Source organism: Cimex lectularius, unplaced genomic scaffold (assembly GCF_000648675.2).
Source record: "Cimex lectularius strain Harlan isolate CLEC.00 unplaced genomic scaffold, Clec_2.1 scaffold35, whole genome shotgun sequence".
NCBI classification, from domain to species: domain Eukaryota; kingdom Metazoa; phylum Arthropoda; class Insecta; order Hemiptera; family Cimicidae; genus Cimex; species Cimex lectularius.
In genome coordinates, this window is record NW_019392746.1 from 2,289,959 (window position 1) to 2,313,918 (window position 23,960).

The 23,960-nt window shown below is 33.7% G+C and overlaps 3 protein-coding genes across 4 annotated transcripts in view; 1 reads left to right on the top strand and 2 right to left on the bottom strand.

The window, feature by feature from the left end:
- Nucleotides 1–15,992, top strand: part of LOC106669322 (dual oxidase) — a 31,638-nt gene extending 15,646 nt beyond the window's left edge. Inside the window, exons 2-21 of the mRNA XM_014398728.2 lie at nucleotides 272–352; nucleotides 6,749–6,910; nucleotides 6,995–7,182; nucleotides 7,236–7,440; nucleotides 10,032–10,198; nucleotides 10,265–10,501; nucleotides 10,572–10,763; nucleotides 10,831–11,286; nucleotides 11,630–11,814; nucleotides 11,941–12,085; nucleotides 12,146–12,307; nucleotides 12,370–12,849; nucleotides 13,107–13,416; nucleotides 13,484–13,858; nucleotides 13,931–14,148; nucleotides 14,354–14,650; nucleotides 14,710–14,874; nucleotides 15,139–15,294; nucleotides 15,357–15,485; nucleotides 15,565–15,992. Of these exons, the coding sequence (XP_014254214.1) occupies nucleotides 272–352; nucleotides 6,749–6,910; nucleotides 6,995–7,182; nucleotides 7,236–7,440; nucleotides 10,032–10,198; nucleotides 10,265–10,501; nucleotides 10,572–10,763; nucleotides 10,831–11,286; nucleotides 11,630–11,814; nucleotides 11,941–12,085; nucleotides 12,146–12,307; nucleotides 12,370–12,849; nucleotides 13,107–13,416; nucleotides 13,484–13,858; nucleotides 13,931–14,148; nucleotides 14,354–14,650; nucleotides 14,710–14,874; nucleotides 15,139–15,294; nucleotides 15,357–15,485; nucleotides 15,565–15,693 (4,439 nt within the window). The 3' untranslated portion in view covers nucleotides 15,694–15,992. The remainder of the gene's footprint in view (nucleotides 1–271; nucleotides 353–6,748; nucleotides 6,911–6,994; nucleotides 7,183–7,235; nucleotides 7,441–10,031; nucleotides 10,199–10,264; nucleotides 10,502–10,571; nucleotides 10,764–10,830; nucleotides 11,287–11,629; nucleotides 11,815–11,940; nucleotides 12,086–12,145; nucleotides 12,308–12,369; nucleotides 12,850–13,106; nucleotides 13,417–13,483; nucleotides 13,859–13,930; nucleotides 14,149–14,353; nucleotides 14,651–14,709; nucleotides 14,875–15,138; nucleotides 15,295–15,356; nucleotides 15,486–15,564) is intronic.
- An 80-nt stretch (nucleotides 15,993–16,072) lies between these two features.
- Nucleotides 16,073–18,704, bottom strand: LOC106669279 (GATA zinc finger domain-containing protein 14-like). 2 transcript variants are annotated; one of them, XM_024227156.1, is made up of 2 exons: nucleotides 17,377–18,704; nucleotides 16,073–16,976 (listed from the first exon to the last, which is right to left on the bottom strand). In XM_024227156.1, exons 1-2 carry the CDS (start codon nucleotides 18,402–18,404, stop codon nucleotides 16,127–16,129), a joined length of 1,878 nt encoding a protein of 625 aa, XP_024082924.1. In that variant the 5' UTR covers nucleotides 18,405–18,704; the 3' UTR covers nucleotides 16,073–16,126. The 2 variants fall into 2 exon arrangements, with proteins under 2 accessions (XP_024082924.1, XP_014254107.2); XM_014398621.2 differs by having other exon boundaries at nucleotides 16,073–16,872; nucleotides 17,015–18,704.
- Nucleotides 18,705–19,279: 575 nt separating this feature from the next.
- LOC112126992 (GATA zinc finger domain-containing protein 14-like) lies at nucleotides 19,280–23,785 on the bottom strand. The gene is made up of 3 exons (XM_024227151.1): nucleotides 23,654–23,785; nucleotides 19,565–23,017; nucleotides 19,280–19,422 (listed from the first exon to the last, which is right to left on the bottom strand). The coding sequence occupies exons 1-3, from the start codon at nucleotides 23,658–23,660 to the stop codon at nucleotides 19,280–19,282; spliced, it is 3,603 nt and encodes a 1,200-aa protein (XP_024082919.1). The 5' UTR covers nucleotides 23,661–23,785.
- Between the last annotated feature and the right edge of the window lie 175 nt (nucleotides 23,786–23,960).

The window sequence follows — 23,960 nt, forward strand, 5'->3', positions numbered from 1 at the left end:
CTTCATTACACAGGCATGGCCTTCCTAGGTACCATAGACTTTTCCTAGCGATTAGGGTAGTTGCATAGGATATGTAATGAACTAGAACTTGATCTTCTATTATTTATTGTAAAAATAAGTTTGTATTTAAAAAAGTATACGCTTGGAATAAATAAATTCGCCAGTTTACACAGCAAATCCGTATATTTGCAAAACTGGCCCTTGAAACGAATACAATCATGGTTTAAATTTATCATATATTCTATATTAAAGGAAACTTATTATTTTACAGAGAGGGCATTCAGCTATACTGAGATCCAGAGATATGACGGATGGTTTAACAACCTTGCCCATCCTCACTGGGGGTCTGTCGGTAAGACTTTTCTTAATTTTGTTTTTATCCAAACCAACAATCAACTCGTATTGCGATATATTTGATTAATTACAAATGAAATTTCATCAGAGTGGCTGATCAAAGGCCTTACATAACAATAGAAATTGCACGCACAATTGCATTAAAATGTAATTAATTATCCATATTATAATTTATTAATACTGCTTCTTCTTAAATTATTATATTCATGAAATACTAGTGTACTAATTTTTAAATATTGATTAATGTATGAATTAATTTGTTTTATGACAAAGACATGTGTCAAATAGATTGAGTTATTGTTAATAAATCATCATTGTTGATTGAGTTGTGTGTGTGTTGGGGGGGGGGGTTTGTGAGTGTGATGATACGGTTCAGCGTTTCATGTGATGCTTCATTAAGTGGACTGCTATGTTTTGATTGTTGCGCAAAGCTCGCCTCACCCAGCTCTCCCTGTGGGCTTATATTTCCACCTTTCTAACCTCGTTCCTTGACACTTAATCAATTCTATTTGAAACCCCATATTTAAAAAATGCTTGATATTCAATCACCGACACTTCGGATCTGTCATAGATTAAATATATAGCTCATAAGCAAATATTTGATGGACTTTTTTTGCAACTTGTAAATAAAGTAATTAATAAGTGATACCCGCGATCTTTTAAGCGGCTAAACCTCTAAATAACGCAGTTCATTTTGTATTTTAATGCCATCAATTTTGCCTTCTAATTTGAAATATAAACTTTAAAATGTAAAATCACTTTCATAAGAATCGAAACGGCATACTTTATCAGACCTCGACGTTTCGGGACCGCTGATCAACATAGCAGATAAAGGAAATTTGTTTGTGTGATAATCACGGTCACAGAAACATTGAAACTTCCTACTTCATGCCAAGCTTCCATTTAATTAGTAAACATCTTCAGGGCCTAATACGAAAAAAACATATCACCTTAAAAACACATTAAACATTCAACGAAAAACTTGGCATGAAGTTGGCAGTTTCAATGTTCCTGATTATCACATACAAATCTACACAAGTTCGATCCATCTCTTAACAGAATCTTAAAGGAAATTTGTTAAACCATTTTATTGTTTAATAATTGAACGAGTTTTCTTCGATACGCTCTTAACTTGCTTCTTGTTTAAGGTGTGTCCAAGTTATCCGGGACAAATGTATGTCAATGCAATGTTTTATTTTTTTATATATATTTTTTTTGACTTGTGCAAATAAGTTTACATTCAAGGTACACGTACCACCCAATCTTGACCCTGTTTTCTGCAAATGTACTTATTAGACAAGAAACCTCATTACAACAACTTGCATTATTTTAATAATAAACATTTACCACATACTTTGACTTTTTTTATTTTTAAAAAATTGTTCTTCAAATAAAAATCCAACGATAAAACGACCCAAGTTGGACGAAATGTGAAATTCTGCCAAGTACGCCCATTGACGAAGCCTTTATGTGCTGTTCTAGTTTTAACGTCCAAGATCCTTCAATAAAAAGTATTGATTTAGTACGAATACGTTAGATACAGTCGTATCGCATGTTCGATAATAGGGTTGTTTTTTTTCAGACCCTCCGACAATACCTCTACAAACGAGCAAATATGACTAATCGATTGTTAGAAATACATAATGTCATAAATAGAAAAGTTAATGGTACAGCACAAAACTGGGTCACTTTCGAAATCTGGTCAGTGACGGACAAACCGATGTAAGATCTCGAGTCTCGTTAAAAGCGTTTGTTTGTAAAATTCTTTTTAAAAACACTTTTGTAGTTTGTTCTTTTAAAAATGTATAACATTGAAATAATTAGGCGGATCATTGAATTATTTTTAAAATTTTGAAATTTACGGCAGTTACACATTGAGTGTCAATGTTTAATCGGCAAAAATTGATGGTATTTTCTTTATGCCACTAAAATTGAAAATTTTAACGATTTTTTAAAATCTCTTTTAACGAACCAATTTTCTTACAGCCTACAAATACAGCCAAAATATCAGTTCTTGTACCTCGTGAAATACGATAGCCACTTGTTTCTTGGGTCCTAGACGAACCTAGAGGACCGAATGGGACTATGGCTGTTTTCTTCTTAGTTCAAAATTTTGTAAACATTGTAAAAATAAGTAATGTTCCGGTGATTTTCTATTAAGCACAGTTCCATACTGAATTCTTATGTAATATGCTTTATGGCGGTTACAACGCGCGATGGCCCTTCATGAGCGGAGGTGCCGTCCAAAACACATTCACGGGGATAAAACATCAAAGGGGTCGTCGGTCGCCGCAACGGTTAAGGCGTTGACACGGCGCTCATCACTGTAAGGTAAAGGTCCCGAGTTCGGAACCAGCGGCCCTGCATTCGAACCCGACATACTTACAAATAGCGTTTTTTCAAGAACACCGGTACCCCGAGGGTTGATATAACCTCTGCTGTTACGAACCCTCATAACAATAAGAAAATAATTTTTAAAAAAGTCAAATGTTTATGCTGTTAATAAAGAATGAACCTTTCTTTCATGTTTGATACCCAAGACAAATCTTTCATCATGTTGCCACAACTAAACAAGCGAATTTTAAGAAATTGGTATTACATATGCCAATGTCTTGATATATTCTCAAAATTATTTGAGGAGGGCAAGATAAATTGTCGTTTTTATGGGTCTATCTCTTTTAATTGCACTTCTGTTATATGTAGATTAGACTTACAATTTTTTTTACACTAAAAAAACTACAAAAAACGGAATACTATGTCTTCATTGGTAATAATAGATTGTCAGTAAAAAGCTCCCCCTAGACAAAAACAGACACCCATTCTTAGAATCCCGGAAACATTCTTTACAGCATCCTATAAAGGAGAGGAAGAACTCAGGAGAGCATCACATTCAATGAGATGGTATACAGATTGCTCAAAAGAAGATACTGAATCGGGTGTTTTCTATACAAACCAAAATATGAGCAATCAAACTAATTATGGAAGTACACTCATTCTTTCAAGCAGAAATACATGCCATCAATGCTTGTGCCCTAGTAAATCTTAAAAGAGGTTACACTGGCAAAAAAAGTCCTCATAAGATCTAATAGCCAAGCAGCTATTAAAGCATTAGCGTGTAAAAACATCACATCAAAATTCGTTAGTGAATGCTTCCAACATCTTCACAACCTTGGGAAACACATCAGCATGATATCTTGGGTGCCAGGACCCAAAGGAATTTAGGGTAACGGAAAAGCAAACACACTGGTCAGAGGAAGATCTACAAGACCATACTTGGGATAACAAAAACAAAACAGAATCCTCCATCATAGAATGGATCCCAATAAAACAAAAGGAGAAGTGTATAAACTCTAGTGGTGCAAGACACAGTAAACTTATGCTAAAACAATCCACACCAAGACTGGCAAACTCACTGCTGCAGCTGGAGAGGGCCAGACAAAGAGGAGTGATAGTTTCTGACATCTGAGAATACATCTACATAAATAAGGGAATCTCATTTGCGGATTATGTTGTGAGCAATGGCTCAAAGGAGACATAACCTAGCGTACAGAACAAACCTAGGGAATGAAATTGTGGCAGCGACAGTAAATGACCAAATACTTCTGAGAAGAAGGATTGAGTCGAATGCTTGGGGAGCACAAACCTCCGCTTCCTAGTATCCATCATCATCATCATCACATTATCCCATAGACCATAAGGTTATCCTACCATTTAAGCAGCAAATTTTTTATAATTTTTCCCTGGGATCAATGGTGACTAAAGTCTGTTGCTGAAACCCCAAAATTCAGATTCGATAAAAAAAAATCTAATTAAAATACCTAAGCAGAATGGTATATGTCTATCCTACAGATGGCTGTAAGACTTAGTTTGGGTCAGGTATTTATGGAAAACAAGGACTATAGTTCATATAAGCTTTGGGTATATGCCACTCTTCATGTGGAGTTTGTGGCTATTACACAAGCCAAGGAAATTAAAAGGCTGGGTATTACCAAAAAAAGAATAGCCTTTTATTGGGTAGTCAGGTCCTTGGTAGTAAAGTCTAGCCATTTAGAATTGCATCTGTATCAGACATTGGGAAAAACAACAAAATTATTCTTGTTTGGTAACAGGGTACCCAGAACGGAGATTCAATGAGGACAATAAATTGGAAAATGAAAGTTCAAAGAGGACACCTATCGGCCCTGTACCCTTTTGCGGCGTACCAACTTGCCAAAAATATAGATTAATCGATCCTTTTTTTAATGGAGTATTCAAGGACAGAAGCATGCAAAAAAGATCATCCAAGGACGATTGCCGAAACTAGTGGCAGAACTACAAAACCTATGACATGTTTGTACTAGAATGATAGGAGGATTGTGGACAGGACTCTGCAGGCTTCAGAGGTGTATGCGTAGACCAATCAGCAGAATCAAACCTATGCAGATATTGCCAGGAAGAAGAAGAAACAGCAGAACATGTTGATGCAAAGGCCTATGCAAGCTGACATTCCTACTCATGGGAGAGGAAAAGCCTAGGCCTGTAGGAAGAAGTCCTTTACTAAGCTTGGGATCTTATGTAGATGCACATAATAGTAGAGGTTGTACAATAGACAGTTGGCAGGGTATAAAATTGAAAGAGGCTGACTCCTTTTAACCTTAAACTTAGTCTTCCTTTCTTCCATTGTGACAAAAGAATTATTGTGGGATTGACCTTTCTTTATTTCAATACCCCAGAAAGTAAAGTACCCTAAGGTAGTTGAGCACTCTCCAGGGTTCCTTTTCACTTAGTTCCCTAGGCGTTAATGTCACCTTTCTGAAGTGGCTGTATCTTTTCTGGGTTAATACTTTGCAGTCACATAGGGCATATTTCAATGTCTCTGCTATTTCATGACAGAGTCGGCAAGTTTCTGTCTCAGTTTTCCCATTTTTGGGTGGTATTAAATGGACAATCACCACTAATTTTTTCTTAATCCTGTCTGCTGAGAAAGAAGTATATCTTTGTTTCCCTGGTTGACAAGTTGAAAAACTTCTTTGGTTGTTTTTTGCATTTGGTGAATTCATCCAGTGTATAGTATCTTTCTCCATACATTTGTTCAGTTACACCTTTAGCGTGTTGAGGGATGTGCTAAGTTGCAGTTATTGGTTCAAAGGACAGCTCTGTTTTTGCTAGTGAGCCTGTGTGTTGCCTTCAATCCCATTGTAATAGAAAAGGAATATTACAAAGAACTCACAATGTAAACCTGAAGTAGGCTTTTAAAATCTGTTCTGCAATTCTGAGATTCACTGTCACATATCCTTCGGTGTTGGTTTTAAGAGATGTTGAGGCCATAGACACTCGCCCCTCACTGGGCACGATGCTAATGTTGTTTCAGTACAAAATCCAAACTAATAAAGCTCCCTGAGCTTCCAATGTCCACTAGGCATTGAGCAGAGATACCATTCACCATAGCCATAGTGATAGCCTCACCATAGCATGGCTCAACTGGTGCAAAAACTTCCCATTCAAAGATGCAATGATAGCTGCGGAGACAGTCTTTGACTTAGGTTCCCTTGTAGGTTTTCAACATACTCTTGCATAGTGGCCACGGGTCCCACAGTTATTACATTCTACATCTTTCGCAGGACAAGAAAAACAAGGATGTCGGTTTTGCCCATAGAAGTAACATCTAGCCCTTTCGGTTTGGATGGTTGTGCAAGCATCTTTGATTTTGTCTGAGAAACTCTCAGGATCAGTCGCGGGCAGTTCTGCCTCCAAACCCGCACATGTATGCTGACTCCGGGAGTATTCCTCAGCCTTTAGGAGGTTATCAGTATTAGAAAAAGCGGGCTATTTAAATCACCACACCCATCAAGCATGGCAATCACATCAGAATTGCCTGATTTCATTTTCCCAAGAGCTGGAGATATGTTAGGCAGCTCCAGACCAGCTTGGTGTGGAAGGTAGAGGAATCTAAAGTGTCCAGTTCTGTTTGCCTCTAAGAATATGTATTTCTGTGCACTTTTTAATCTCTTTTTAAGTGTTTTGTACACATAATTCTATTGCATGGTCTGAGCTTGAAGAATTGATGGTGAGGAGCCTATAGGTTTTGCTAGGTCAAAATTTGTGCCTTTGATTCATTTGTTGGATCTACCTGTGTACCACTTTTTTTTTTTTTTCAACTATGAGGTTATATTAACTCTGCTGCCAGGGGTGCTGACGTTTTTGAAAAGAAGAATTTGTAAGTATGTTGGGTTTGAACCCGGGACCTTTACCTTACAGTAATGAGATGGCCACTAACGCCCCATCAAACCACTTTATATACTTTTTTCATATTTTTATCAGTTAAAAGATTTCTGACCACCATACTAGGGTTCTTTGTGTGACCATCGATGTGACCAGCCGGTAGAGTAATATTAAAATTTTAATTTCATTATAGAAAGTCAAATGACTCGTAAGACACCAGCAGCCTATAAAGATGGTGTATATATGATGTCAGGCGAAGACAGGCCTAGTGCAAGAAGGATATCACAGCTTTTTATGAAAGGCAGTGATGGATTGCCTTCCTCCAGAAATAGGACTGCTCTGCTTGCATTTTTTGGTAACATTATTATCCTTATCACAATATAATTATTATTATTTGAATGATTTTAATGTATTTTTTCTACTGTTTCATAAATATTAGGCCAGGTTGTCAGCAGTGAAGTAGTGATGGCTTCTGAGAGTGGATGCCCTATAGAGGTCCATCAAATACCAATTGACAGGTGTGATGATATGTATGATCCTGAGTGCAAAGGAGGCAAGAGCATACCGTTCCACAGAGCCAAATATGACCCAACGACAGGGCAGAGCCCTAACAGTCCTAGGGAGCAGGTAAATTTTTGCCTATATCTCGATTCCTAGATAATTTAAAAATTTGCCATTAGATCAACCGTGTCACAAGTTGGATAGATGGGAGTTTCGTCTATTCTACAAGTGAGGCTTGGCTGAGCACCATGCGATCTTACATAAATGGTACATTTCTGACGGATGATACTGGGAAGCTGCCGGTCAAAAATACCATGAGGGCTCCGCTTTTCAATCAGCCTGTACCTCATGTGCTTAGGACTCTTTCACCAGAAAGGCTCTTTTGTAAGTATCTAATTAAATTATGTAAATTATGAGAGGTCGATGTTTGGACACAGTACGTTACACGTCAATCATGTAAATTAAACGTTTTTCTGAAAGAAAATATTGATAACAAGATATTGTTGGTAGGTGATTGTAATGTGAGAATAGGATCCTCCCAAATAATTCCAAAAGAACTTTTTATTAACAATTGTAAGTGTAGTAAATGGTTTAGACAATCAAATGAGACAGGTAAAATGTTTTTAGATATGTGCGATGATCTTGATTTGATCATTTTAAATGGCAGATTTCCCCGTGACTTCAAAGGTGAGTTCAATTTTGTGGAGAGTATGGGCCATCCGTGAATGATCTCTGCTGTGTTCTGTTGCAGTGCATAGATTTGATTGAAGACTTCAAGGTGCTTTCTGAACCATTTTCAGACCATCTTCCCCTTTATTTCTCTTTATCCATTGTAACTACCCCAGATGATAATGTGTTGCCTCTTTACCCTCAGTTAGTTTGGTGGGATAGTGCTTCAAGTGCTTACAGGAAAAATATTGTGAAAATTCTTAAAAATTCCGATGAGATTTTTTGTGGATCCTCAAAGATGCTTTAGTGGGGGGGCCACGGTAGCCGAGTGGTTAAGGCGTCAGACTCTCAGCTAGTAGATCCCGCGGTTGTTGGTTCAGTCCCCACTGTCGCCTCTGGACTTTTTCTGGCGCCTAAGGGGACCGGTGGCTGCAATTGAAAGAAATTGACATGGCACTCATCAATGGAAGGGTCGGGATCGGATCTCAGCGACCCTGAATTTGATCCCAACCCCCTTTAAAAATGAGTTTCTTCGATGGAAGAACGCCGGTACAATGTGGGCTCAAGTTCACATTTGTGTTGTTAGCCCTCCCCCAAAATATGGAGCCGGGATAAAGTACAATAAGCTGTACAGCTCAGCTGCAGTGCTCAGGAGGGAACTCCTCCAGTCCCTGATATCAAAAAAAAAAATGCTTTAATGGCAATTGTAAAAAAAGCTTACCCTGTCTCCGAATCCAATTCTTCAACAAGGTTTGAAAGAAAACAACTATAGTTTTACAGTAAATGTTTCCATGCAAGAAATCGGTCTTTTAGACTTTTAAATTTCTTTCGCCAAACTTAATCTACCTACACCCAAATGGCCTACAAGAACTCCATTAATGAGTACAAAAGTATTTGTGCAGCTAAAAGAGGGATTTCCTCACTTCTACGGCTAGAAAATTAGAGCAAATAAACGAGCCGAATGAATTTTGGAAACAAGTGAACCACTTTAAAAGAAAAAGAATGGTCCGCAGATCCAATATTTTAATGGATCAGTGGGTGTACCACTTTAATATTCTGCTCAACCCTGAAATTAATGTAGTATCAACTTTGTACGCAGAATCATTTATTCAGGATCGATATTTAGATGCACCTTTTACTCAGGATGAGTTGACGGCAGTAATTTCCGGTTTAAAGAATGGAAAAACTCCTGGTTACAACAGGGTAAGTTATGAGTTCTACAAATTTGCACCCAATATTTTTAAAGAAACCCCTGCTTCTTTCAGCCCGTCAGTTATTTTTCCTCTCTTCAAGCACGGAGATATCAACGAGGTTGCCAACTATAGGGGTATCTCTTGCATAGATGCAATCACTAAGATATTTTCTGGTCTATTACTGCTGCGTCTTGAAACTTAAATATCTAATAATCATTTATTGTCTGAATTTTAAACAGGTTTTAGATGAACCTATTGTACTGTTGACAATCTCTTTGTGTTGATAAATATTATTAAACTCCGTTTCCTTGAAAGAGGTAAGAAGGCATATTGTTTCTTTGTAGATTTTCGGGCTGCGTTTGACCGAGTAAACAGAAAAGCGCTTGTTTTAAAACTTTTTAATATTGGGGTCTCAACCAAATTCATAAATTTTATATTCAGGTTCTCAGTCTGCAGTACATGGAAAAGAAGGTATTTCAGAGTGGTTTTATGTGAACTCGGGGGTAAGGCAAAGGTGTATGCTAGGTTCACTTCTGTTCTCATTATTTTTAGATGACCTGCCAGCTGCTTTAGATTCTGGTGTCAGAATCGGCCATACATTGATTAACATTCTAATGTACACTGATGATATTGTTCTCATCGTCAATAATGCAGCTCCGACAAAAATTTTCCAGTCTCCGACCAAAAATTTAAGTCAAATGTAAATCAACCTCCGGCAGACTTCCATGCCATAAATTTACTTTAAATTATATATTATTTAATATTTATAACTATTCTTTTTTGGCAATAAAAGTATATTATTATTATTATGTAAATTATGAACTTGTGTCTGGGAGTTTGTTATTTTTGAAGGGCCTGCATATAAACAGTTTTGAAATACCTAATGGGCAGTACCTGAAAACATTTTTTTTTTTTTTTTTTTTATTATTGAAACAATAATCTATACTGTATTATATCATTTATTTATTGATTTTAACAAATTGGCAAAATTTATAGCTAAGAGCAGGAGAGTTAGCATTATAATCACAGGCATTTGTTTGATCAAATAATTTAGAATTTAACTATTTCAGTTATTAATTCATACATATTTGTAACTACATATTGTCTTTTTAGTATTGGGTGATCCTAGAAGTAATCAAAATCCAGCCTTACTTTCATTTTCAATTCTGTGGTTTAGATGGCATAATAAACTAGCACAATTGGTCCAAAAAGAATATCCGGAATGGCCAGATGAAGAAGTCTTTCACCGGGCCCGACGTCTCCTTATTGCTCATCTTCAGGTATTTACTCCTTTTAAATTGAGCATGTTTTGTTTTTATGTACACGTTAATTTATTTCTATTTCAGAACATCATAGCATATGAGTACTTGCCAGCGTTTACAGGCCAAGAGTTACCAAAATATTCAGGGTACAAGTTGGATACTCATCCGGGTGTATCTCATGTTTTTCAGTCAGCAGCGTTTAGATTTGGGCACACGCTAATACCTCCTGGGATATATAGAAGGGATGGGAAGTGTAATTTTAGAGAGACCGCGATGGGTAATCCGGCTTTGCGACTCTGCTCGCATTGGTGGGATTCGAGTGTAAGTTTTCAAAAGCCCAACTAGAAATCGTATATCAAATTTGGTATTAATTTTTTTTCTCAATTTGAAGGATGTTTTGGGAGAAACCAGTCTGGAGGAAGTTCTTCTTGGAATGGCTTCTCAGCTTGCAGAGAAAGAAGATACAACGTTATGCTCTGATGTGAGAGATAGACTTTTTGGCCCAAATGAATTCTCAAGGCGAGATCTTGGTGCATTAAATATAATGAGAGGGAGAGACAATGGCCTCCCTGATTATAATACTGTAAGATTAGGTCAATTGTAACATAAAGAAACGAATCATGAAATATTCATGTTTTTTTAATTTTTAGGTCCGGTCTTTTTTCAATTTGCCAAAACATGAAAAATGGGTGGATATAAATCCCGAACTGTTCGCTGCAGATCCAACTCTAGAGGAGAAACTATCTTCAGCTTATGGCGGTTCGATTGACAACATTGATTTATACATTGGTGGAATGTTAGAAAGTAAAGATGGGCCTGGTGAACTCTTCTCAGCAATTATCATGGACCAATTTGTTAGATTGAGGGATTCAGATAGATTCTGGTTTGAAAATAAAGAAAGTGGAATTTTCACTGAAAAAGAAATAGAAGAAATAAAAAAAGTCACTTTGTGGGATGTTATCGTCAATGCAACCGACATAGATCCGGCTACTTTACAAAAGGATGTTTTCTTTTGGTCAGAAGGTGATCCATGTCCACAACCAGCTATGCTTAATGCTTCCATGCTTGAGCCATGTTCGTACCTTAAAGGATATGATTATTTTGAGGTATTTTAACAACTTTGAATAAGGATTTAGACTATTAATTCTCATCATAATGAACTTTTAATTTTTTTCTGTGTAAACAAATTGATTCCTGTTGTCTGATCATTTCAAATCATCTTGGTCTGCCTACCCTTGATGATTTGGACATTTAGGTGCATTTCAGAATCTTGTCCAATTCCAAGAATGTTGGAAACAACCAAACTACAGGCTCACCACACTCCACCACTTTAATTCCTTAATAATAAATCTATTATATTCCCTGTTGAGTTGTTTTATTATCACAAGGAAATACATTCTAAAATATTATATTTGATGTTTGATAACTATTGATTATAAAAAAATTTAGGGAAGTGAACTGGCTTATGTCTACGCCTGTGTATTCCTGGGCTTTGTGCCATTAATAACTGCCGGAGCGGGTTATGGCGTTGTTAAACTTCAAAATCGACGAAGAAGACAATTGAGGATGAGACAGGAAGAAATGAAATCTGGGAATAAATCATCGAGTGCTACCGTTGACAAAATGGCAGTTAGGTAACTCATTTTTAGATTTATTTCTCAGATTGAATTCTCTCATAGATTTATTTTAAAAAGAATTATCTTTGAATATCAAGATATTGTTACAAATTCTGTTCGTTTAAATAGCTCGCTTTTTTGTAGAGAATGGCTTCATGCTAATCATAGACGATGCGTTAAAGTAAGGTTTGGCCCAGAGGCATATTTGCATACGGTTGACCGAAAAGGTGAAAAATTACGCACCGTAAATTTTAAAAATACAGATACAGTCACAGTAGAAGAATCAGTGGTAAGCAATTAGTTTACAATATTATGTGTTTGTCAGTACAATACAAACATTTTATTACAGTCTCCAGAAAGAGGAAAGAAAAAACGACCGATGGTGTTAGTGAGGGTGCCCAGAGATCATGATCTAGTGCTTGAATTTGACTCTTTATCAGCAAGAAGGAAATTTATAAACAAATTAGATTCATTCTTAACATCTCAAAAGAAACATCTAGTCATAATACAAGTACGTTATTTAAGTTGTAAAAAAAATTCTAATTTTACTGTTCTGTATTGTGTTTTATCCAGTCTGGCAGAGAAGCAATGCTTTCTAAAGCAGAAACAAAGGAGAGAAGGCAGAGACGCCTAGAGCACTTCTTCAGAGAAGCTTACGCTCTTACTTTTGGACTTAAACCCGGTGAAAGGCGGAGGGGGTCAGACCACGCAGACGGTGATGTCGTAATGCGTACATCGCTTTCCAGGGCTGAATTTGCATCTGCCCTTGGAATGAAGCCTGATGATATTTTTGTTAGGATGATGTTCAACATAGTTGACAAAGACGGAGACGGCAGAATATCATTCCAAGAATTTTTAGATACAGTGGTTCTGTTTTCACGAGGAAAGACTGAAGACAAACTGCGAATAATATTTGACATGTGCGACAACGATAAAAACGGTGTTATCGACAAAGGGGAATTTTCAGAAATGTTAAGGTCACTTGTAGAAATTGCAAGGACTACAAGCCTATCGGATCAACACGTGACAGAACTAATAGACGGAATGTTTCAAGTAAGCCTGGAAAAATTAATAAAATTTAAAAACTGAAGTTTTATTACTTGTAAATACAATTAATTTAATCATTGATCAAAATATTAAAGTCATAATATTATAAATAATCAAATTTATCAATGTATCAGTGTATAACTGACAAAACATTTTTGTCATTTTCAAATATTTGGTTTAAAAATTGTCTTTACATTAATTTTTGTATCACTTTGATATTAAATATTTAATTAATTCTTTCAAATAGTAATTTTGTTTTATAGAATGCTGGACTGGAGCAGAAGGACTTTTTAACATATGCAGATTTCAAGCTTATGATGAAAGAATACAAAGGCGATTTTGTGGCTATTGGCTTGGATTGTAAAGGAGCGAAGCAAAACTTCCTGGACACTTCGACAAATGTCGCAAGAATGACAAGTTTTCAAATTGAACCAATAATTGATGACGATAAACCATGGATTACAAAGAGTTATGATTGCATAGTTACATTCTTAGAAGAAAATCGACAGAACATTTTTTATTTATTCCTTTTCTATGTGGTAACAATTGCATTATTTGTTGAAAGATTTATACGTAAGTTTCTTGTTTGTATTATTTGAAATTTTTCTTCAAAGCGAGACTTTCGAATGTATGTTTTTAGACTATTCATTTCTGGCGGAACACACCGACCTCAGGCACATAATGGGCGTTGGCATAGCAATAACAAGGGGTTCTGCGGCATCTCTGTCATTCTGTTATTCGCTAGTTTTGCTAACAATGTCCAGAAATCTGCTTACAAAATTAAAAGAGTTTCCGATACAGCAGTACATACCTCTTGATGCACACATAGTCTTCCACAAAATTGCAGCTTGCACAGCCCTTTTTTTCTCTTTGCTCCACACTGTCGGTCACATCGTTAACTTCTACCACGTTTCAACCCAACCAGTCGAACACATACACTGCCTCACAAGTGAAGTCCACTTTTCTTCAGATTACAAGCCAGGGATAACATTCTGGCTTTTCCAAACAGTAACTGGTACATTAATCTTCATTTTTGTTAACTACTTTATAGAGAATTTAAATTAAATATTGTAAATTGATTTCCCAGGAATTACTGGCGTTCTACTGTTCATAGTGATGACAATTATATTTGTATTTGCTCATCCGACTATTAGAAAGAAAGCATACAAATTTTTTTGGTCGGCACACAGTCTCTATGTTGTATTGTATTTGCTTTGTTTAATTCATGGTCTTGCTAGACTGACTGGACCTCCAAGATTTTGGCTATTTTTTATCGGTCCAGGCATTGTCTACACATTGGATAAGGTAAACATTTTATGCCATTAGAAATAATGTAATTTTTTTAAAGCTTGAGAAATGATATCTTGATATTTTTAAACAATAGTCTGATTAAAACAAACTCTAGGTTTTAAATTTTGTATTTAATAAATAGTAGACACCGATGATGACAAGTTTTTCTAATATTTTCCATGGTAAAGTTACAACCTGAATATTTTTGTTACAATTTTAGGTAGTAAGTGTAAGAACAAAGTATATGGCCTTGGATGTCCTCGAAACTGAACTATTGCCGTCAGATGTTATCAAAATTAAATTTTACCGTCCTCCCAACTTCAAATATCTTTCTGGACAGTGGGTCAGACTTTCATGCACATCATTCAGAAGTGAAGAATTCCACTCGTTTACGCTTACTTCTGCCCCGCATGAAAATTTCCTCTCTGCGCACATCAAGGCCCAAGGGCCATGGACGTGGAAGCTGCGTAATTATTTTGATCCTTGCAACTTCAACACAGAACTTGATCAGCCAAAGGTAAGCCGTTAAAGCCATTAAATAATCTTCCATGGGAGTGAATTCGATATATGTTCCAGATAAGACTTGAAGGCCCTTTTGGAGGAGGAAACCAGGACTGGTATAAATTTGAAGTGGCGGTTATGGTTGGTGGTGGTATTGGAGTTACACCTTATGCATCAATCCTAAACGATCTCGTATTTGGGACTTCTACTAATAGATACAGTGGTGTTGCTTGTAAGAAGGTTAGTAATTTTATTGTCCATCTCACCATCTTACTAAAACCAGCAGTGCAATACTGTACTCTGAAATTTTGTTGATAAAAAAAAGCCCAGTTTCTGATAATTCTGTTTGTATACATGTTAAAATCATATAATAAGTAAATCAGGATAATCAAGGACATTACAACTGTTAAAAGACATTTTTTATGTGTGGTACTGACGATAAATATTTCTGTACATAATGTTTTAAATATGGAGTTTATGTAATCAATGCATATAACTTTATAGGTGTACTTTCTATGGATTTGCCCTTCACACAGGCATTTTGAATGGTTCATCGAAGTTCTTAGAGACGTTGAAAAGAAGGACGTAACAAACGTTTTAGAAATACATATATTTATTACTCAATTTTTCCACAAGTTTGATCTTAGAACAACAATGCTGGTGAGTTATTGCGAATTAAAATGTTTAAATTTGGAAAAAAAATATATAACTTTATTTTTCAGTATATTTGTGAAAACCACTTCCAACGCTTGTCTAAAACTAGTATGTTTACTGGTTTGAAAGCAATAAACCACTTTGGAAGGCCAGATATGTCTTCGTTCCTCAAATTTGTACAGAAAAAACACAGCTATGTAAATTATAAAATTATTTTTAAATAATAAAACATTATCTATTTAAAGGAACGAATAATTAAAAACTGTCTTATTTCAGGTAAGTAAAATAGGTGTATTCAGCTGTGGACCAAGACCGCTCACTAAGAGCATAATGTCAGCATGCGAAGAGGTTAATAAAGGAAGAAAGCTACCATACTTCATTCACCACTTTGAAAACTTTGGCTAAAACCAATTGAAGTTGTTAGTTGTTTGAATGTAAACTACTTAATTCAGTTGGAAAAAAATCTATATGTAAATATAAAAATGTTAAAGAAAAATTGTCCTTATGTTGTAAATAATAAATGTCAACCAAATAAAAATCTATATTGCATCATGTAGATTTAAATACTACATGCATCCTACTTGTTGACATTATTTTTCCCAAACTGAAGTGCCATTTAGCCTTCTTGTTTCAGGCATTAGTTATTTGACTTATCTTGTATTTATATACTATATGTATTTATGTATTATATAAATAATTTCAACTTAAAAAATATCAATGAAATTTTTATTACAACTATATGTACAATATTTATTAAATTTTTTAAATTTATACTCATGCGTTTAAAAAATTAATTCCATGCATAAATTTCTGAAGAGTATTAGTTGATTTAAGATGGTTATCCTGCCAAAGCTGTAGCACCACTCAAACTGGTGTGGACATAATTTTTACCAGCACCAGCACATCCTGAGCTTTTGGGAATTCCAACAACAGAACTGGAAGCAATAGCAAATGGATGCAAGGGAGATTTAAATGTTTTATTACTCAAATTTGCAGTCTTGCTTTGCTCATTATTGTTACAATTAAGAAATTTGGAATTATGTTTGCTTGGGGATCCTTTATTGTTTTTCTGTTTTGCTTTACTGTTTCTATTTTGTGATTCTCTTGTTGATTGTTTATTTTGACTGTTATCCTTTCTGTTTGTTGTTCTATTTTGTTGGCTTAGGTTTTTTTCATTATTTCTTTTGGGTTTGTTAGTAGATTTAGCAAGATGGTTTTGTTTGTTATTGCTTAAAGAATTATTTTTTGATTTCTTTTGTACCCTGTTGTTTTCCTTCTTCCATTTACTTTTATTTCCTCCTCCACTTCTACTCGTACCATTGTTGTTTTTGGGTTTATTTGTTGATGTCTTTTCCTTATTATCTTCTGTTTTACGTCGTTTGCTTTCATTTTTTGAATTATTTTTTCTTAGTATATTTTTAGATTGACCTGGACGTTGTTGTATGTTTGGGTTTGAAGAATTACCTATTGATTTATTTTGTCCCGCAGTGTTTTTTCCATTTGCTTTACTTTCATTTCTTCCTCCACCTTTACTTGTTGTATTATTTCTGTTTTGAGACCTATTTGTTGAATTTCTATTATTACCTTTCCTGCTTGTTGATTTATTTTGTCCCGCAGTGTTTTTTCCATTTGCTTTACTTTCATTTCTTCCTCCACCTTTACTTGTTGTATTATTTCTGTTTTGAGATCTATTTGTTGAATTTCTATTATTACCCTCTATTATTACCCTTCCTGCTTGTTGATTTATTTTGTCCCGCAGTGTTTTTTCCATTTGCATTACTTCCATTTCTTCCTCCACCTTTACTTGTTGTATTATTTCTGTTTTGAGATCTATTTGTTGAATTTCTATTATTACCCTTCCTGCTAGTTGATTTATTTTGTCCCGCAGTGTTTTTTCCATTTGCTTTACTTCCATTTCTTCCTCCACCTTTACTTGTTGTATTATTTCTGTTTTGAGATCTATTTGTTGCATTTCTATTATTACCCTTCCTGCTTGTTGATTTATTTTGTCCCGCAGTGTTTTTTCCATTTGCATTACTTCCATTTCTTCCTCCACCTTTACTTGTTGTATTATTTCTGTTTTGAGATCTATTTGTTGAATTTGTATTATTACCTTTCCTGCTTGTTGATTTATTTTGTCCCGCAGTGTTTTTTCCATTTGCATTACTTCCATTTCTTCCTCCACCTTTACTTGTTGCACTATTTCTGTTTTGAGATCTATTTGTTGAATTTCTATTATTACCCTTCCTGCTTGTTGATTTATTTTGTCCCGCAGTGTTTTTTCCATTTGCTTTACTTTCATTTCTTCCTCCACCTTTACTTGTTGTATTATTTCTGTTTTGAGACCTATTTGTTGAATTTCTATTATTGCCTTTCCTGCTTGTTGATTTATTTCGTTTGGTATCATTTTTTAAAACCTCATTTTCCTGTTTCTTCTTTGGACGGGTTTGTCTATTTTTGCTTGAAGAATTACCCCTTGGTTTATTTTGTCCCGCAGTGTTTTTTCCAGTTGCCTTACTTCCATTTCTTCCTCCACCTTTACTTGTTGTATTGTTTCTATTTTGAGATCTATTTGTTGATTTTCTATTATTATTCTTTCTGCTTGTTGATTTATTTTGTTTGGTATCATTTTTTAAAACCACATTTTCCTGTTTCTTCTTTGGACGTGTTTGTCTATTTTTACTTGGAGGATTACTGTCAGATTTCTTCGGTGGCCTATTGTTTTTCTTGTTCTTGTTACTTTTATTTCTTCCTCCATTTCTAGTAGTACTGTTTCTGTTTTTAGGTTTGTTTGTTGAGTTTTTATTTTTAGATGTACTTGCACGTTTTTGTACATCTTTGCTTGACGAATTGCTTTTTGATTTCTTTTGTCCCCAACTGTTCTGTGCAGTTACTTTACTGTTATTTCTTTCTCCACGTTGACTTGTTGTATTGTTTTTATTCTGCGATCTATTCATCAATTTATTTTTTTTATCCTTCCTGCTTGTTGATTTATTTGGTTTTGTATTATTTTTTAAAACTACATTTTCCTGTTTTTTCTTTGGACGTTTTTGTTTATTTTTGCTTGATGAATTACCTTTAGATATCTTTGGTGGCCCTTGGTTTTTCTTGTTCATTTTACTTTTATTTCTTCTTCCTCTTCTAGTTGCACTATTTCTGTTTTGGGGTTTATTTGTTGATTTTTTATTGCAATTGTTATCTGTTTTACGTTGTTTGCTTTCATTTTTTGCTTGTTTCCTTGTGGGCTTATTTTTAGGTTTATGTGGGCGTTTTTGTATGTTTTTGCTTGAAGAATCATCTCTTGATTTATTTCGTCGCCCACTATTTTTTCCATTTGCTTTAGTTCCATTTCTTCCTCCACCTTTACTTGTTGTATTGTTTCTATTTTGTGATCTATTTGTTGAATTTCTATTATTATTTTTATTGTTATTGTTACTTTTATTTCTTCCTGCATTTATAGTTGCACTGTTTCTGTTTTTTGATTTATTTGTTGATTTTTTATTTTTATCCTTCCTGCTTGTTGATTTATTTGATTTTGTCTCATTTTTTAAGACTACATTTTCCTGTTTTTTCTCTGGGTGTTTTTGTTTATTTTTGTTTGATAAATTCATTTTAGATTTTTTTGGTGGCCCATTGTTTATCTTGTTCGTTTTATTTCTGTTTCTTCTTCCACTTCTAGTTACACTATATCTGGTTTTGGGCTTATTTGTTGATTTTTTATTATTATTGTTATCTGTTTTACGTTGTTTGCTTTCATTTTTTGGTTGTTTCCTTCTGGGTTTATTTTTAGATTTACCTGGATGTTTTTGTATGTTTTTGCTTGAGGAATCACCTTTTGATTTCTTTTGTTCCCCTTTGCTTTTTGCTGTTGCTTTACTTTTATTTCTTCTCCTATTGGTATTTTTTGTGCTATTTCTATTTTGTGATCTATTTATTGATTTGTTATTCTTATCCTTACTCCTTGTTGATTTATTTTGTTTTGTGTCATTTTTTAAAACTGCATTTTTCTGTTCCATCTTTGGACGTTTTTGTTTATTTTTGCTTGATGAATTTCCTTTGGATTTCTTTGGTGGCACATTGTTTTTCTTGTTTGTTTTACTTCTATTTCTTCTTCCACTTCTAGTTGCACTATATCTGTTTTTGGGTTTATTTGTTGATTTCTTATTCTTATTGTTTTCTGTTTTGCTATGTTTGCTTTCATTTTTTGATTGTTTCCTTCGGGGTTTATTTTTAAATTTACTTGGACGTTTTTGTTTCTTTTTGTTTGAAGATTTACCTTTTGATTTCATTTGTGCCCCGTCGTTTTTTGCTTTTGTAGTATTTTTATTTCTTCCCCTATTTGTACTTGTTCTGCTGGTATTATTTGTTGATTTGCTATACTTACCCTTCCGGCTTGTCGATTTATTTGGTTTTGCATCATTTTTTAAAACCACATTTTTCTGTTTCTTCTTTGGACGTTTTTGTTTATTTTTTCTTGAAGAATTACTTCTTGAATTCTTTTGTGCCCAATTGTTTTTTGCTTTGGCATTACTTTTATTTCTTCCTACATTTGTATTTTTGCTGTTTCTATTTTGCGATCTATTTGTTGATTTGTTGTCCTTATTCTTCCTGTTTTTTGTTTTACTTGGTTTTGTGTCATTTTTTAAAACCACATTTTTTTGGTGCTTGTTTAGATGGTTTTGTCTGTTTTTGCTTTTAGAGTAACCACTTGATTTCTTTTGTACCCCATTGTTTTTAGTGGTTACTTTTCTTTTTTGTCCTCCAGCATTTCCTCTTGTTCTGTTTCTGTATTTAGGTTTATTAGTTGATTTATTATACCTGTTGTTTTTCAATTTACCTGGACGTTTTTGTTTTTTATTTTCATTTCTTGTCCTGTTTTTTGATGTATTTGTTGAATTTGCTTTCTTATTGTTATTCCTCCTGTTTGGTTTCTGAACTTTTTTCTTCTTCTTTCTTGAATTATTCCTTCTTGATTTGTTTGTCGATTTGGGACCTTTTTGTATATTTCTCCTTGAAGAATTAACTTTTGATTTTTGTATACCATTATTTATTTCATTGTCTTTACTTTTATTGCCTCCTCCTTTTCCTTTACTTATGATGTTTCTGTTCGGTGATCTATTTGTTGATTTTGCTTTCTTATTGTTATTCCTTCTATTTGGTTTCTGCATTTTTTTCTGTTTCTTCCTTGAATTATTCCTTCTTGATTTGTTTGTAGATTTGGGATGTTTATGTATATTTCTCCTTGAAGAATTACCTTTTGATTTTTGTAGACTGTTACCCTGTTGACTTCTATTTCCATTTCTATTTTGTTTTCTATTTCCATTTCTTGTACTGTTTCTATTTCTTGGTATATTTGTTGATTTTGCTTTCTTATTGTTATTCCTTCTGTTAGGTTTCTGCACTTTTTTCTTCTTAGTTCTTGAATTATTCCTTCTTGATTTGTTTGTCGATTTGGGACCTTTTTGTATATTTCTCCTTGAAGAATTAACTTTTGATTTTTGTATACCATTATTTTTTTCATTGTCTTTACTTTTATTGCCTCCTCCTTTTCCTTTACTTATGATGTTTCTGTTTGGTGATCTATTTGTTGATTTTGCTTTCTTATTGTTATTCCTTCTATTTGGTTTTTGCACTTTTTTCTGTTTCTTCTTTGAATTATTCCTTCTTGATTTGTTTGTAGATTTGGGATGTTTATGTATATTTCTCCTTGAAGAATTAGCTTTTGATTTTTTTACGTTGTTTTTCTCTTTTGGTTTACTTTTATTCTGTTCTCCATTTCTTCTACTTTTGCTGTTTCTGTTTCTTGTGTTATTTGGTTTATTATTATTTTTTAAAACCATATTTTGCCTTGTCTTTTTAGTATTATTTCTTCTTGGTTTATTTGTAGATTTATGAGGATAATTTTGTAGGACTTTACTTTTATTTCTTCCTTCATTTCTATGTCGTTTTTTGTTTATGTTTTGCGATCGAATTCCTGATTTTGTATTCTTATTGTTCCTTCTTTTTATTATTTTATTTGGTTTAGAAACATTTTTTAAGGCTAGGTCTTTCTGCTTCTTCTTTGCGTTATTACTTCTTCCTTTGTTTGCAGGTTGATAAAGATCTTTTTGTACTTTTTTCCTCGGTGACTTACCTTTTAATTTACTTTGCACTCTATTGTTTTTATTTTTGTCTTTGATCTTATTTTGTGTGCTGTTTCTGTTCGGTAATTTTTTTGTTGGTGCATTAATTTTTTTAATATTATTTTCTGTTGACCTTTTGCGATTATTGTGTAATGTTTTCTTATTCATCCTCATTTTAACGTTCGGTGTATTTGTGGATTCTTTTTTCAATTTTGTTGTCCCACTTGGTTGATTCATGCTAGAAAAGTTAACTGCTCGTTTTGTTCTTATGTAGTGGTCTTTCTTCACGCCAGAAGTTGATTGTGTTTTAGTGTTAATATTTTTGGTATGGTTTTTAGTTTCTTTGCTTCTTCTAGTATCAATTGTTAGTTGAATTTTTTTCTGTTTTTTTCTACTTCTTTTCTTCCAATTATTTGTAGCTGTTTTCATTTTATTCAGTTTGCTTATGTTTATATAATCTCCAAAATTCATACTTCTTTTCATTTTTGATCTTACCTCCATTTCTTTCTTGATATTTCTTAAATAGTTGTTTGGTTTTTCAATAATAAAATATTCAAAAAATATTTTTATGGTATTGAATTTTTTTTTGTTTCTCATTTTTTGATCATGTCCTGTCTTATTCTTCTTAGCCAAGTCTGAACTTTGACTCTTTTTAGATTTTTTATTTTTCCAATATATTTTATATTTCTGTAATTTTACACTGTTTTTAATTATCATTTTGATGTTGCAATTAGAATTAAATTCCTTTCGTGCAATCAAATTCTCTCCATGCCAATCAGAATTATGTCTATGTGTTATATTTCTACTGATCAAAGTTTTAATTATTGTTCGACTCACAAAGACAAATTTGTTCAAATTTAAATTAGTGAAAAATATATTTTTAATACTGTGTCTGTATCGTTTCTTTTGACTGTGAGGAATACTAGCAGAATTAGAATCATACATTTTTTTGGCTCTGTTGTTTATATTCACCATGTATTTAAATTTAAGTTCATTATTTGTTATGTGCTTTTTGTACATTCTTTGTTTATTTAATTCTGTTTGTGTAATCATCATTGCAATATAATTTTCATAATTGGTATTTCTGTACCTAAATGTTGTTACATTCAGATTTTTATCTTTTATTTGTCCTTGTTCATTCTGCCCAGTTGGCATTCCATTTATAAATGTTTGATTGTTTGAATTTGGGTCGTTAGCATGATTTAGTTTTGAACTAATTAGGTTTCTATTTTTATTTCCTTCATTTTTTGATAATTTGGAGATATTTATTAAATATGGTTTATTTATCTTTCCTTTTTCATTTTTATCTCTTGTTAATCCTCTTTTCCAGTGAGAACATCTGAATTTGTAGCTTTGAATTTGTATTTTCACTTGTTGCCTGTCTTTGTCTTTATTCTTGTTCGGATGACTTTTCAATTTATTGTAATACTTTTGGGTATTTATTTTTTCACTCACAATTTTTAAACGTGTATCCCTTACTTTATAGATAAATACGTGACTTGCAAGCGGGCGGATCCAGTTAAAGTTATTTTCCGACCTTGTCGTTAAATACCAACAAAATGTGAAATGGACAAAAGCTCCATAGCACACCAAGGCAATGATCAGACCTGAAAAATTAAATTAAATATATAAAAACATATTTTCTCAATTTTTAATTAAACAAAATAAAATGCTAATTTTTAACAATCTTTAATATATACTTTTTCCTATACAACAATTTATGCATGTCTCATTTATAGCTTGATCATCTCTGATCATCATGTTGTTTCTGTTCTCACCAGTTTTCTCTCTCAGATAAATTTTGGTCTCAGTCAACATCGAACTTCTTTCTTTGGTAACTAGTCTGCAGGCAATTTTTATTTCATCGGAGAAAATAACTAAAAGACCAACCTCTGTAAGATATATATTAGTAAAAACTGTGTACGATGTGTGTACGATAAAAATGTGTAAAAGTGTACGATAAAAGTAAGAAAGAAAATAAAAAGAAGCCCATTATTTTAAAAATAATAAATATGTAATCTTATTATGAAATTTCTCCAACTGATCAGTGTGAAGATGAAACTGAAGTTTGGCTAGTGACAGAAGAAGACAGGCTAACCAAAAATGATTCGAAACAGTCAAACTGAATATAACGTTAAAAATTTAAATTTATTTAAAACTATTGGGTTGACCTGAAAATAATGCACATATAAAATAAAAACATTTAAATAAATGATTTTAAACATTTTTATTTATTAAAATACCCTCCATCACTCTCAATATCCTTCTCCAAGCGTGATAGCAACTTTTCTATATCCTCTGAATAGAATTTTGAGTCGTCATTTTTAACAAATTCTATTTCAATATTTTCAATTGCTTTAAGTTTGTCAGTGACAGTCAATTTGCTAACTGAAAGTTATCTGCAAGTTCTCAAACAGTCACAACAATATTTTCACTGAACGAGGATTATCTCAAAGGATAAGCTAATCCCCAACCGTAGGCTTGGGAGTGCAAGATGAGACACCAAAGGACGAGGAAAAGCTGTTTGAAGGCACCTGCCTTTTTTTTGTA